At 38.7% G+C, this 15,120-nt stretch overlaps 1 protein-coding gene across 23 annotated transcripts in view; it reads left to right on the forward strand.

The window, feature by feature from the left end:
• TENM3 (teneurin transmembrane protein 3) overlaps positions 1-15,120 on the forward strand; it is a 2,294,790-nt gene that overhangs the window by 2,173,590 nt on the left and 106,080 nt on the right. For all 23 annotated transcript variants that reach the window (XM_075930244.1, XM_075930245.1, XM_075930247.1 and 20 more), the window contains 2 exons: positions 751-951; positions 4,478-4,663. In XM_075930244.1, the coding sequence (XP_075786359.1) occupies positions 751-951; positions 4,478-4,663 (387 nt within the window). The remainder of the gene's footprint in view (positions 1-750; positions 952-4,477; positions 4,664-15,120) is intronic.

Raw genomic sequence — 15,120 nt, forward strand, 5'->3', positions numbered from 1 at the left:
GACCCTACAAGTGTAAAGTTTTATTGAGTCAAATTGCTAAATTAAATCTCGTCATCTAAAGCACATTAAAGTGAATTAAGAAGGATAGAGAGTACCCAACTCATTTATTTCTCAAACAGGTTGAGGGTCCTATATAGCTGTCAGAACTCAGTTGTAGTGGATTTGGTCAGTTGATACTGCTTGTTATAGAGGATCCAAGATTTTGTTACTCTGTGATTAAGAGAACAGAGAGCGATAGCCTGAAAACTTGAATGAAACTTGGTGTAATTCATGGAAATTACAAAACTTTTTAAGCATCTGTTATCCCCAGGATGTCATTAAATCAATTATATATATGAATATGGATCTTTACAATTACTTTTGACTTTCTAAAGTACTGCAAAGAAAATTATCAATATGCTAACAAATGGATTAGAAGTTGTACTCAGTTAGTTACAGTTTGATTTTTGATTGATTGGATCAGATTGTGCTTGTTACCTTGTAATTACAGCAGGCAAGCTTGGGGTCTCCTCTTGCCTTGTGAGTTCAACTCTCCATTCTTCCATTGACTCGTGACGTAACATTGTGATTTTTGCCTTATCAACCTGTGTCCCAGTTTACTATTTATTGTTAAATAAGTGTAATGCTGTTTACCTCACAAGAGTTTTTTAATTAGTTCAGAAAGTGCCTTAAAATCCTTGGGTGATAATTGCTGCTCTTGTAATTGTTATTAATAGCACATTAAAGATTTTCTTTTTCTTTTTTCTCCAGCTGATTGCTTAGACCCAGCCTGTTCCAGTCACGGTGTGTGTATCCATGGAGAGTGCCACTGTAATCCAGGATGGGGTGGTAGCAACTGTGAAATACTGAAGACTATGTGTCCAGATCAGTGCTCTGGTCATGGGACATACCTTCAAGAAAGTGGTACCTGCACTTGTGACCCTAATTGGACAGGTGCAGATTGTTCAAATGGTAAGGAATAAAAACAGTCCCAATGTGTAAAACTCTAAAATATTTTAAATTAATACATAATCTTGCATTATTGTATAAAAGCTTGATCTAGCTGCCATTGAAGCTCTGTCTTTCTATTGACTTCAGCGGAAGCAGGATTAGGCCATAAATCATGAGTGAAACATCCAGAACAAATGAATATTTTTAAATATTAGAAAATCAAATGGTTTCTTTACTCATACATTAACTAAAGGCGTTTTTGCTGGTGGCTCACAGAAAAGAACATGTTATTTGTACCTTCTGCATTTAAAATCTTCACTGGGATATTCCCCTGCATATTTAGAACTGTTAAGGAAACATCTAGAAACATTTCCATTTACAAAAATTATTTTTAGCTAGTTGGAAGGGGCCAATGCTATAGTCTTTGTTGAGGCAAAATCCAACTGAAGTTATTGGAAATGTTGCCTGAGTAAAGGCTGCATGATTGGGCCAACGGGGTTCTGGCAAGTAATGCTTTCTTCGGTGCCAAAACTTGGCACATTTAAGGCCAGATGCTGATCTTAGATACATTGGCATACATTTCAATTAAAAATATGGAATTACTATAATTTAATCAGAATCTGAATTTTAGTCTGTATGACAGCAACCTTTTTGTCAAATTTGGGAAAGGGGAAATTACCCATTTTGTAGGCACATGTTAAAATGATCTGGATTTTTACTTTTTCAGATGTGTTTTGCCAAAAAAGCATAATTTTACAAAGTAGTAAAATGACAGCTGAATATGAAGCTGCTGGGTGGGCTGGTTTTATATCAAGTAATAAATGATATTTTGCCAATTCTCTGTAAATAACTACCATTGTGAAATATAGATTGTATATGATATATATAATATTTAGTAACAGTCATTGGTAACTCAGGTATCAATTACGGGTATGGATTTTCAAAGGAAGGTAACAAAATGAGAAAACCATTGGGGGAGAGTTTTCCCATATTTAATGTTGCAAATTATTTATAACTTTTGGATTTGGGCATTTACTTCAAGTATGCATATGTATTATCAGATACTAAAGTCATATTTGTACCTCCAAAGATAAATGTGTTGGCCTCTACAATTCTGCTAATTTTGTGTTTGAATTTCTTCTGCGCGCTCTGAGCTTATCTGGTATGCTATCCATGTGGGCTAGATTCTTACAAAAATGACTACGGTGAGGGTGGGATCTGCTATATGGTGCCTAGAAAAGGTGGATCATATACATCTTCTGTTGGTATCCATCTTTACATACTGTTTGTTATTTCTGGTCATTCAGTGTCTGTGCCCATGTTTCAAAAAGTAGTTGATAGTTGAAATATATAAAAATAACCTGTGTCTCTCATGTATATCCAGATATTTCACTTCAGCTTTATGAATTATAAACTAGTTGGTGCAGTAAAACGTAAACAACTCCTACTGAAATTGTGCAAAATGACCTTCAAATATTTAAAGTCAATAAATAAGTAAACCTTACTCATAAACAAACATTTTGTTAGCTGCTGAAGGGAGAAGAATGAGTTATATACATCAGACAGCTTTTAGTGTTGAAATCAACAGAGCTTTCCTCTATCTTCATCAGCAGTTTGTCCATTAATTAGCCTTTCAATTCCACTTCAATTAAATTAACTCTAATTAATAAGTTCATTACAAAGATTGACACACCTTGCTCAAAGCTAGTGTGCTCAAAGCTGATAAACACTTTCACCCTAATGAAAAATTGATTAGATGGAAGAGAAAAGAGGGAACCTCTGAAATAAACCTCTGCCTCTCCTGGAGCTGGGTTGATGTTGTGTAACTCTGAAGTTAATCAGAGCATCTCAGATCTTTTAATCAAAAATTTAATTCAGAGTAGATAGAAAATGTTGTGTGGGGAAAAACAGCCTAGCTCTCTTGCCCAGTAAATGTTCTGCACTACTGCTCATAAGAAGTGCCATCACAACTCCTTGCTGCTGTGTTGAATGTTCTATAGCACTTTGAAACCAAAAACTATAATATATTGGGGGTTAAATATTACTGAACAAAAAATTGGAAACAAACCTCGTGGCTGTGTCTACATTGGCATCCCTTTCCGGAAAAGGAATGCTAATGAGACACTTCGGAATTGCAAATCCGCGGGGGATTTAAATATCCCCCGTGGCATTTGCATTTACATGGCTGCTGCTTTTTTCCGACTTGGGGATAAGCCGGAGAAAAGCGCCAGTCTAGATGCGATTCTCCGGAAAATAAGCCCTTTTCCGGAGAATCGCGTCTAGACTGGCGCTTTTCTCCGGCAAAAACCCTGAGCCAGAAAAAAGCGGCAGCCATGTAAATGTAAATGCCGTGGGGGATATTTAAATCCCCCGCAGATTTGCAATTCCGACTCATCACATTAGCATCCCTTTTCCGGAAAGGGATGCCAATGTAGACGTAGCCCATATGTAAAACATTTCTGCCTTTTTTATTAGCTTTCTTTTTATTGCAGTCAAAAATAATTTCAGTTCTTCATTATGAGGGTGGTTTACTGTCTTTTACCAGGAAATCCAAACTAAATATAATATTCTTATAAACCAGCATATGGTGGTGACTAGCTGTATTCTAAGAGACTAAAAAACATCCCTCAGGGTTTTTTTTCTGTACTCAGTTTCAGACAAATGAAGTTTTCCAAAGACTGACTAAATAAAGAAAAAAGATAAATGCAAATTATAACAACCTGAATTATTATCTTGTATTAGTTTTGAGACATAAGATATATAGTTTGGCCTATGAATAACTTAGGCCTTAATATTCTCTTCAATTATTCTATTTGTCATAAAACCCTGTTAGTGTAGGTGACAAGTTGAATACTTTTGTTGATTTATTTTTAATAGTCTTTCTGTTTTTAAACCAGACTGCCCAAAGCTGTCATTGCTATAAATTTACAGAAAGTAAAATAACAATCTTATATTTAACAGACATGTCAGCATGTCAGCAATGCGCTAATGTGTGTCACTGAGGCTGATTCCTTTTAGTGAAAAAAATATGTCAGAGATGGCACATTTTGAATTTGAAAGAAACCTGGGGGTAAGGAAAAAAAGCTCCTTTGCTAAAATGAACTGTTGTTCAATTATAGATTTTTGCCAGTAATGTAAATGACCTGTAAGGTACATGAATTGTTTAGTCACTAAAACTATGCAGTAAATTTTAATAGCTTTAAATGCATATAATCTAAGATACAAAAGGTAACACTTGAGAAATATGTGCTCACAAAAAATATAATTGGAAATTACTCAGAGCTAGCTGACAGGAGAGCTGTGGACACTTTAGACATTACTAAATCTACTGGGTAACTAATTAAGCATTAGCAGAGATAAAATTCCATATATTATATTCTCTTGGGTCCTACCTGAAAATGCTTTTAGCAGTTAAATTCCTTTGATTTAATTTTCAAAAAAATTGCCTTTCTCCTTCATAAGTTGAATTAAAATGTAACTCTGCTAATTAACGTGTGCTCTCCGCTCTTCTTTCTCTGTTTTCTCCCTTCCCTCCTTTTAAATACAGAGATCTGTTCTGTGGACTGTGGCTCTCATGGGGTTTGCATGGGTGGAACATGCCGTTGCGAAGAAGGTTGGACTGGACCAGCCTGCAATCAAAGAGCCTGCCACCCTCGCTGTGCTGAACATGGAACCTGTAAAGATGGGAAGTGTGAATGTAGCCAGGGATGGAACGGAGAGCACTGTACTATTGGTAGGCTAGCTGTGCTTTAATATCTGCCTTCAGTGCAAACTCAAAAAGCTAGAACTCCTGGCCTTTTGTGCATCAGAAATGTAACACTTTGAAGCGTGTTTCTTCAAACAGAATATTTGCACCTGTCAGTCTGTGTAAAGGAATTGATGTTTTAAGAAAGGAAATTATTATATAATGGCTCATCAATTCTTTATAGCTTCTTTGCCACAAATGGGAGGTGCAAGAATTTCCCTTTCAATCGTTTCCTATAACTGCCACCTGTAGAGGAGAAGCTTACATATTTTTAAATTTGTAAATATGTCGTCTGATGTATGCTTTTTTAAAATTATGTGATGGTAACACATCTTTTGGAAAAGTATGCTACTTTTTTTTCCGTTTGCTGGGGGGCAGGGGGACCTAACCTCTAACCTGAGCCCAAAAATCAAAATACTTACCAAGGTGGTAAAGAGATGTAGATGCCCTCCACAATATGCTTTTGTTGACATCATTTCTATTTTACACTTGTAGATTATATCTGCTAAGGAAATGACATAACTTTTCAGTACACTTTGAAATGACAAATTCAAAAGAAGCAGTCTTAATTAATCTGTTTGTTTCCATAATCAAAAGTGTTCTAACCTTTAGAAATTCCTATGCTTTTGCCATTAAAGGTTTTCTTCCTCTTTGATTTACACTCTATTCCATATAACATAGACCAAAAGCAAAGTGAGTGACACTTTACTTCAAATTATATGAAAGATCATTCTCTTTCCTAGAATTTCATTAATGTGTCTCTCCAGAAATTGACCACAGGCCACATTCTGCCTTTGGATGTACGCTTTTCCAATGTACAGATTTTGACTGGCATCTGTTGGCAGTGAGTAAATGGGGGATTTTTGTGTTTGTGCCAAAAAGTGAAAGAAAAGTTGTGTCAGAAAAGCAAATAATACTCTTATTTACTTGTTTTACCATAGTACTTAGGAGCCCAGTCATGGACAAGGACCCTACTGTGCTAGGCACTATGCAAACACAGAACAATTAAAGATTGTCCCTACTCCCAAAAAGTTTATAGCCAAACTGTAAGACTGATAGATAGAGACAGGTATGGGAGTACAAAGAGCAATGAAACAATATGTGAAATTTTATATGAAATTTCAAGTTTGGTTGGTGATAGAGTGTTGACATAATGTATTTAGAGTTATAGGATAAAGAGAGGAATATTGAGGAGGAGTTATGTTTCAACTGTTTGACACTGGTGAAACTACTAGTGGAATTTTGTACCCTATTTTTGTGTCCACAATTCAAGAAGGATGCAAATTGGATACACTAAAAAATTGGAGAGGATTCAGAGAAAGGCCTCTAGAATTATTAACAGATTGCAAATATCATGAGAGAGTCAGGAAGCTGTCTGTTTACCTTAACAAAGAGGAGGTGAAGGATAGTGTTCCCTCTAATTTTTTCCATCTCTTGAGCCGAATTAATTTTCTTATGCGCACCAGTATGGAGGTGGTATGTGACACATACCTTCATATTGGTACACATAACAAAATTCATATGGCAGGAGTGGGGTCCTGGGGTCCTGAGCGTTGGATGGAGCTTGAGACTGGGGCAGAGGGTTGGAGTGCAAGAGCTCTGGTTGGGGGTGCAGATTCTAGGGTAGGACTAAGGATGAGGAATTTGGGCTGCAGAAGAGAGGCTCCAAGTTCGGGGATGGACTCAGGACTGAGGGTTGGAGTGTGTAGGGCCTCATTTCTTGGTGCTGATGTTGGCGGGGAGGGATTCACCTTTATATGGTCCAGCAGCTTCAAGGTTTGGGAGAGAGATCTCTCCCCGCTGCAGCTCTGAGCCCCTGCACAGGGCTTAATGGGAAGCTGTGCAGCTTAGGGGGCACTTAGGTTAAGGGGCACTTGATCAGAGTTTATAAGAGACAAGGTGGGTGAGGTAATATCTTGTATTAGGCCAGTTTCTATTGGTGGACAGGACAAGCTTTTGAGCTACTCAGAATTCTTCTTCAATTCTGAGGAAGGTAGCCAGAGTGTCCAAGCTAAATACAAGATAGAATAGTTTAAGTATAAAAGTGGCTCTCACATGCTGTAGCAGGCCATTTAAAATGGAGCATGCAATTAACACCTCTGCAGTTCTAGGACAATAGAAGGTTAGCAAGTAGAAGTGTGTGTTACAGATTGTCCTAATGAGCCATAAAACCAGTGTATTTGTTAAGTCTATGCTTTTTTAGTGTCCAGGAGAGTTACAAATTTAAATTTTCAGGCTCATCTTTGGAAGGTGTTATGTAGGTTTCCTTTGAGATGAGGACTGAGGGGCCTGATATTGAGCATGAGTGATATTGTCAATGAGTGATACGCTTTTCATCTTTTTCTCCTTTTTTCCTGAGAGTTCGTTCAAGAATTCAGTGTTTACCTGGTTTCACCGACATAACTGTTGGGACACTTGATGCACTGGATGTGGTATGCCACAGGATGTAATAAGCATCTGTAAACCATGGATCTTGAATATAGTCATTTACAGATTTCCATTGTAAACTGGTTATTGTAGTTGATGGTGATATGGAAGTGGTTCTAGAGAGATGAACACCACGGCTACTACAACACTGCAAAACATAGTAAACAAAAATTGTATACAGGGTGTCCCTGCTATAAGTCACCATGATATATGTTGACACCTGTAGGAATCTATGTGTTATAAGACCTCCCATTCCCCGCTCTTAAGTCGTGCCAAAAAAAAAACACCCAACAATTTGTACAAATGGAAGTCAGCCACAGGGAAAAAAATCCCCCCTTTAAGTTGGTTTGCTATAAGTCCAAGTTTTTGGGCATTTATCTGGGACTTATAGCGAGGACAGCCTATAATAAGGGCTTTTGAGTCTAGCAGACAAAGGTATAATAAGATCCAGTGATCTGGAAGTTGAAGTTAGACAAATTCAGACAAGAGCATTATTGAGTGTGAGGTTAAGTCACCATTGGAACACTTTAACAAGTGTTGTAGTGGATTATCCATCACTGCAAAATGTTAAATCATGATTGGTTGTTTTTCTAAAATATAAACACTATTTAAAAGAGGAATGAATTGCAGGAAGTCCTATGGAGCATTTGGTATGCTGGGGGTCTGGCTAATTATCACAGTGGTCCCTTTTGTTTTTATAATTTTGAGTCTGTGAATATTCTTCAGCTTAATAGGCCATGGTCTAATGCGAGTTGTGAGCTAACTGTTGTCAAGGTTTTCACAGGCATCATGACAAGGAGAGTTTTAAGGAGATTTTGATAGAGGATAATCGGCAGCTTTGTAGATGTTTATGGGAAGCTACTCCCAAGCAGGGAGGGTAGCATAAGAGAAAGCACAAAGATGCTTGTTTAAAAATTTAATAATTTGCAGATGAAGGCAGACGTTATGATTGACTGGAAGTGGGAGGGAATATCTCAATTAGGCATGTTAATGGCTAGACGCCTAACTATTTAACTGATTGCTTATCAATTAACAGTCCCAGTTAACCGCAGCACCCTGTGTACTCTGCTTTTTAAATTCGAACCAGCAGGCTGACTCAGTCCCAGCCCGCCAATCCAAGTTTTAAATGACGAGCACACTGGGGAGCTGCCTGCCACCCCGCACTGCCGCCTCTGACCATGGCGGGGCCATGCTCACTGTGGACAGAGTCTGCTCCGTGTGATGCCAGAGCAGCCACTGTCGGTGGGGAGCTCAGTCCCTCACCCCCCCCCCCCCCACTGGACAGGAGCTGCTGCCACTCATGCTGCTACTTCTGTACCAGAGGCAGCAACACAGGGAGGCATACAGGAGCCAGTCTGCGCAACGAGCCAATTTTTAAGCCCCCCCCCCCCCTTTGCAGAAGGGATACAGAGGCAGCAACAAAGAGTGGCAGGATTCTCCCTGGAAGTGGAGCTGGGAGCACACTTGGCTTCAAGTCCCGCCTCCAGAGGGAGCATTTTAGTAATAGAGAAGCAGCTAAAAATTGCTGTGGCTACACAGTTACTAAAATAAATTAATTCTAACTTCCCTATTCTCAATAGTGAATAAAAGATGACTGGCAAGGTGGCTATTGAGGGCCTTGAAAGTGAAGATGCGTATCTGATGTTTGATGCAATACAGAATAGAAACCCACCAAAGAGCTGTCGGGAGTGGGGTGGAGAGAGAAATGGTGAAAGTGGTGGGCCTGGAAAATAATCTTTACTGCAGAACTCTTAATGGATGTAATTAAGGTAGAGACTGCATTACTTAAGGTAAGACAGAAGGATGAAATATATTGCAGTAAGTGAGAAGCAAAGTGATGAGAGCTTGGACTAGACTTGTTGGGGGGGGTGTTAGGTGAGAGGAAAGTCATATCTCAGAGCTGTTCTGTAGAGTCAACAAGATTTGGACATATGTTAGCAGTGAGAACCTACAGCATAATTCAAGTTTGAAGATGATGCACAGGTTATGGGCCTAAGTGGCAGAATGCTGGTCTTGTCCATAGTGAATAAAAAGAGACAGGAGAGAGGTTTGAGAGCTTTTCTGTGGATGTGTTCAGCCACACACCAAAGAGAAGATGTCAGAGAGACAGGCTGAGAGTTTAGTTTGGACAAAAGGAAACAGATGAAGAATGGGGTAGTTTAATTTATGTTGGTGGATGAGATTTGCCCCCAAATAAGGTGTAATGAGAGAGAAAAAAGGTAACAAGGACAGAGGCCTATGAAACCCTTCTAGCAAGTTTGAGAGGGGATGAGCTTAAGAAGAGATCAGAGATGTTGGAGGAGAACCACTTCTCTTTTTTAACAAAAGTCTTAGGAAAAAATGGGATTGTAAGCTAAAGCCTTTCCCTAGGTACATTTAACTTGCCAAATAACAGTTACTAAACAGATCACTGTACTTTTGGTCTCACTGACCTTGGCTGCATTATTGTTGTGCACGGATGAACTGTTCCTGAACAATTTTTCCAACATATTAAGCACAAATAGGCTTTTCCTCAACATTGGACAAGCAGGTCTGTCTTTTTTCCAATTCATATATTTATTGCGTGGTGGCTGTTGTAGGGAAAATCCCACCTTAAGTTAATATATGGTTTGTCCGTGTTGCTTTTATGCTCTCTGACACTAGTATTGAAGATCATATTCCACACTGTTCATATGTTTTTCTTAGAAATGTTCTCTTCAAGACCCCGGTGCTTGAAGATCACATCCTTTTATGGCTCTTAACGAACCATAGCTCAGCTTTAAGCTAAGTCTGCACTGTAAGCTAGGGATATGATTCCCCTACCTGGCTACAGACACTCACCAAAGCTCAATCAGAGCTAGCGTGAATATAAATGATAGCAGTGGAGTGGCAGTGACAATGAAGGCACAGCAGAGCCATGCCAAGCATAAAAACATCGCAGGATGGTGAGCACATACTTGGCATAGCTCAGCTATGCTTCTGTAGCTGGTGTACGTGCTACCATGGCTAAAATGCTATTTATACTTGCACAAGCTCTCTTCAAGCTATCATGTGTATATTCACATGAGCAGGAGAATATCACACCTAACTTGTAGCGTAACTGTTGTCGAATGGGAATCAACTTTGCATACAAAGAACCAAAGAGCCCTTTTCCCAGCCCTCATTAAGTTATAGAATGGTATAACCACATCTTTTAAGTACAGGGCGTCCCCGCTATAAGTAGCCCTGGTATACATCTGTTCTGTACAAAAGCCGTTGACACCTGTAGAAACCAACTGTAGAAGTCCTCCCCGCTCCTTAGTCCATTCCCCGCTCTTTAGTCGCACCAAAAAAAAAAACCCCAATTTGCGTAAATGGAAGTTAGCCATGGGAAAAAATTACCCACTTTACGTTGTTTCGCTGTAAGTCCAATTTTTTTGGAATGTATCTTGGACTTAAAGCAAGGACAACCTGTAACAGATTTCAAAGCACAAGGGATATCAGCATACATAGTACTTTCATAGACATTCCAGACAAACCAAACATTTGTATTCCATTTCCTGGCACAACTTTACACTTGGTGGTGGAATCTTAGGTAGCTTGCATTGTGCATGTGGAAGACTTGCATGTTTCCTTATGTATTGAAAAAGTAAAAAATCTCTTTGCTCATTATTTCATATACAATTCAGTGTCTAAATACGAGGTACAACAGGAGATCTAATTGGGGTTGGGGCAGATCCAATAATTAAAAATTAAGATAATCCAGAAACTGGGGGAAGGTTTAAGGCTGCAGCACTGCCTAGCAGCCCCACAGGATAGACTGCTTACTTCTGGACCAGTGTGTGGTGCTTGTGAAGTTTATACAGACAGCCAGATAATGGAGGGTCAGATAAATGGGATCCTGCTATACCTACTTTAGAAATTAACATAGACTAGATATATACACAACTAGCCAACTGCCATCCAGAGTTCACATTCACAAATTCCCATCATGTGCACAGATGCATCTACTTGACAGTTTGCATCTGTCGTTTCCACACTAGATTCACATGATGGGATAAATATATGCACATTAATCATAAAGGCATTAATGGAACCTTAAGTAGGTAAAGGCATTAACTGATCTGTCCAAATCCATAGCCTACCTGGCTATCAAAAGAGCTATGGTTTTACATTAAACATGAGCAGAGTTTGAGACAGTAATGTGAGGAATACTCACAAGTGTCTGCCGAGTATTTCTGTTCGTCTCTAGCTGTTTTATTTCTATTCATTTTGAGTTAGCCTACTGGTTGCTTTGCTCAAATTAGCACACATTAAATGCCCAAAAAAGTCTCTCTAATTTTGAAAAAGGTAGTCCTTTGTGGTATTCTATTCAAATAATGTGCTAAACATCAAGTTGTTTATTGAGTTACATGTACATTCAGGCAATTCACATGGAAATTTGGCCTCGGAGAATTCCTAATTCCTTTAAGCTACAAAATACAAGCTATTTGTTTTTATTCTAATTCTTTAGTACATTGGGAAGCAAGATCATTAGTGATTGCTAAGGCATGCTTTGTTTAAAAAGCATACGCTTAGACATGCACTTCTCAGCATACCTCTATTAAACATCAAGGTGGCTCTGGGGTTTAGAATGCCAAATATTGGAAAATTGAAAATGAAATATACACAGCTAAGGAGTTAGCTCTTAAACAATATGGAAAAAATCAAAAGTGTTCCTAGCATGGACAGATATTTGTCTAATGCGCTACATCTTGTTGTCTTTGATAAGAAGTATAGAAAGAGTGGTATTTGTTTCAAATAAGTTATGGGCCTAAAGTTTTCCGTGCTTTACCCTTGCACACTTTTTTCATGCTAGTAATTTTGACCAAATGAATAGATATAAAATACATTTGGGTTTTCCAGTGTTTTAAACTATGTAAAATATTAGCAAAGGTATCAAGAATTTTAGTACAGGTTGTTGGACCTCCCTTGTCCAGCGTTCTCGGGACCTGATTGATCCCAAATGAGGGGATTTGCCGGACCAGGGGAGGCCGCTCCCAACATGGCCCGTGCTGTCCTGCTGCCCCCAGCTAGGGCTCCGCCCTAACCCTGCTGCTGCCTGCCCAGCTGTGGCTGCCGCTGGGGTTGTAGCTCCACAGCCAAGGATAGAGCTCTCTTGCTGCCATTCGGGCTGGAGCTCCACCGCTAGGGATAGAGCTCCAGGGCTGGGGCTGGAGCTGTGCTGCTGCTGGAGTTCCGTGCCTGCCACTGCAGTCCCCAAGTTCTGGCCAGGGCCAGAGTTCTGTGGCTACTGCTACTGGGCCCCTGCTACCACCTGGCTGCAGAGGCCAGAACTCCCCACTGCGCCGCCCACCCCTCCATGCCCTTCCCCCTGGATTCTGGCTGAGTCTCTACACCCTTCCCCCTACCCCTTCCAGACCACGGATGTTGCCAGACCAGAGAGTCCCAGTTAAGGGAGGTACAATCTGTACAGGTTGAACCTATGTAGTCTGGCACCAATGGGGTCTGTCTGGTGCTGAACCAGAGAATTTGCTGAACCATGGGAGGTCAATATTGTCTAGCAGCATTACCAATACTTCCACGGCTTACTGGGCTCTTAGAAGACATTTAGGAGTAAATTAGAACTAATAACAGCTCAAAGCACAGAAATCCAGGACTAGTGGCTGTAAACAAACTTTATGGAATTGCAAGAAACTTGGCCACACCCATGATAAGTGAACATCTGGCTAACTAAAATCATGCCAGAAGATGGATGTTGCTGGACCAGAGTGTGCCAGACTAGAGAAGTTCAACCTGTAATACTAGATTGGAAAGATCAGCCAGGAAATCTATTAGAGACTGTATTCTCACTTATGTTGGTATTTAGATCCTCAAATAATTTTTGTTTCCAGATAGTAGTTGTGATAAGTAAACAAAATTAGCCTTAATACTGACTCTTATTCTTTTGATTACTTTGACACAGAGGAATGATTAAAGATGACTTGATATGTATAGTTTCCATAGGCCCTTTGTAGTTATACGCAGTATCTCTCTTATTGTCATTCTGGTCTTGATACATTATTGTGTGGTCTGGATGATGTATGTACAGTTTCAAAGACTGGTGTACAAGTTGTTCAGCAGGAGTTGAATACTCAGAGAGGGCTTACTTCTGAAATGTACGTAAATTGATAAGAGTTGAAGGAGCATAGAATCTTGCATTTTGGAGAGCTGAGTCAGTACAGGATAGTGTATGTTCCAAAGCATATTAAGTGCTAAGGAAATTAAAGGATTTCTAAATTACTCAATGTATTTTTCTTCTTGGAGTGGTAAGTTTTTACCCTGCTTAATTCCACATGGGAGCAGTTTAGTTCAGGAATTATTTTACAACACCACCATGGGAAATTACCTCCCCAATACTTTGTTTGGATGTAGTAGAGGCATTCAGGTCTGAGTCTGAGGCCAGAAAGTGGCTCATTTTGTGAAGATCTATTTTTGCTTCTTATGGTAAATTTTCATCTTATATCAGTTCTCTTTCCATTCTAATACTTGGTTCCATATTAAAATCTTTGGTGATTGTTTTTTGTTTTTTAAGTACTAAGCACAGGAGGCCACCAGTTTCTCTAATTGTAGCTTGCACATTTAGGATTGGAATTTCAATTCTCAAACTCTACCTCTCTCGCTGTATGTGTGTGTAAGATTGCATATACACAACTGGACACCAGATAGACTCCTGAGTGAACATTTACTCTTTAATTATGTTTTCTGATTGCAGATTTGTTAAAATGTTTTTGTTGCTGCTGCTTGTTGTTATGTTTAAGCCACTTCACAATGAGTTCAGTGACACTCTCCTTTTTGAACAGCTATTTTGTGAGGTTGGAAGAGAGAGAGAGTTTGTTTGAAATGGGGCTATTATTTCTGTGATTTAACTGGCATGTACCCTCGATAAATTAAATAACAATCATAGAAATCCCATAAATATGAATACTTTGCCAGCTGCTTTTCCATTAAACTCTGCTAGCTGAATGAAATCAGTAAATAATTATGTTGGTGGGTAATCTGTTATATCCAAGTGTTGTATAATGTCTCCGTTTTACAACACAGCTTAATTTTTTTCTATACACCAAATTAGTTTTTAGAGTAATCTAAATTGCAAATTGGCCGATTTGCATTAAAACTATGCTTTCTTGTTCTGATTTGTCAACACCTCTTTTTAAAAAAGTCGTTAACATTAAGCATGGGTGGGTAAGACCATCTGTTTATGGAGCTTGCCTGCAGCTCCATCACTTAACACATGAGACAGGTTACAGCTGTTTAATTGTTATGGTGTTGAACGATTATCATTCTGTCTAAAATTAATATTTATATATGTATGAATAGAAAGCATGTGGTTAAACATAAGTGATCTAAATGTGGATTAATGTTATTAAGTATTCATTAATTAATCCCTCAGGAGGGTTGAAGTTGGAATAGTGGCATTCACACAACTTTTTGAGTAACTGCATAAGTTTATTTTATCTATTAGGCATAATTGAAATTAGCTTCAAATAGTGATGGACAGTAAAAAAAAAAAATGTGCAGCTTATAATATACTTGCATCTATATGGGAATTTCATCTCCAATGAATTTTGCAAGGTTTTTCCCCCTAAAATTCAGTTGTGAAAAGAAAAAAAAAGCAGACAAAGCAATTTTTTACTGTTTTCTGTTGCATGAAATTATAAATCAATATTTTAGAAAAATAAAACATGGATTTTCTTTAGTAAGAAATTGCCACAAGTAGGCCACATTAATTAAATAAATGAAATAGTTGAAAGTTATAGGTTTTCATAATCATTAAAAAGAAATAGAAAATTGCAAACCAGTTAATTCATCTTATCTCACAGTACTAATCAAAATGAATAGGAACATGATCATGAACCATTTTTTCATACATACGTGGACTTCCATTGCCATCTGTGGGTACTGCATGTGGAGATATTTGTGAGTATACGGCCCTAAAACTAAAGGCACTATTATGCTCTTTTTTTCTGGTTGACCATGAGTAGCATAAACTCAGAAGTACTGTGTGTCAGGCATGCTGA

This window comes from Pelodiscus sinensis, chromosome 5 (genome assembly GCF_049634645.1).
Source record: "Pelodiscus sinensis isolate JC-2024 chromosome 5, ASM4963464v1, whole genome shotgun sequence".
NCBI lineage: Eukaryota > Metazoa > Chordata > Testudines > Trionychidae > Pelodiscus > Pelodiscus sinensis.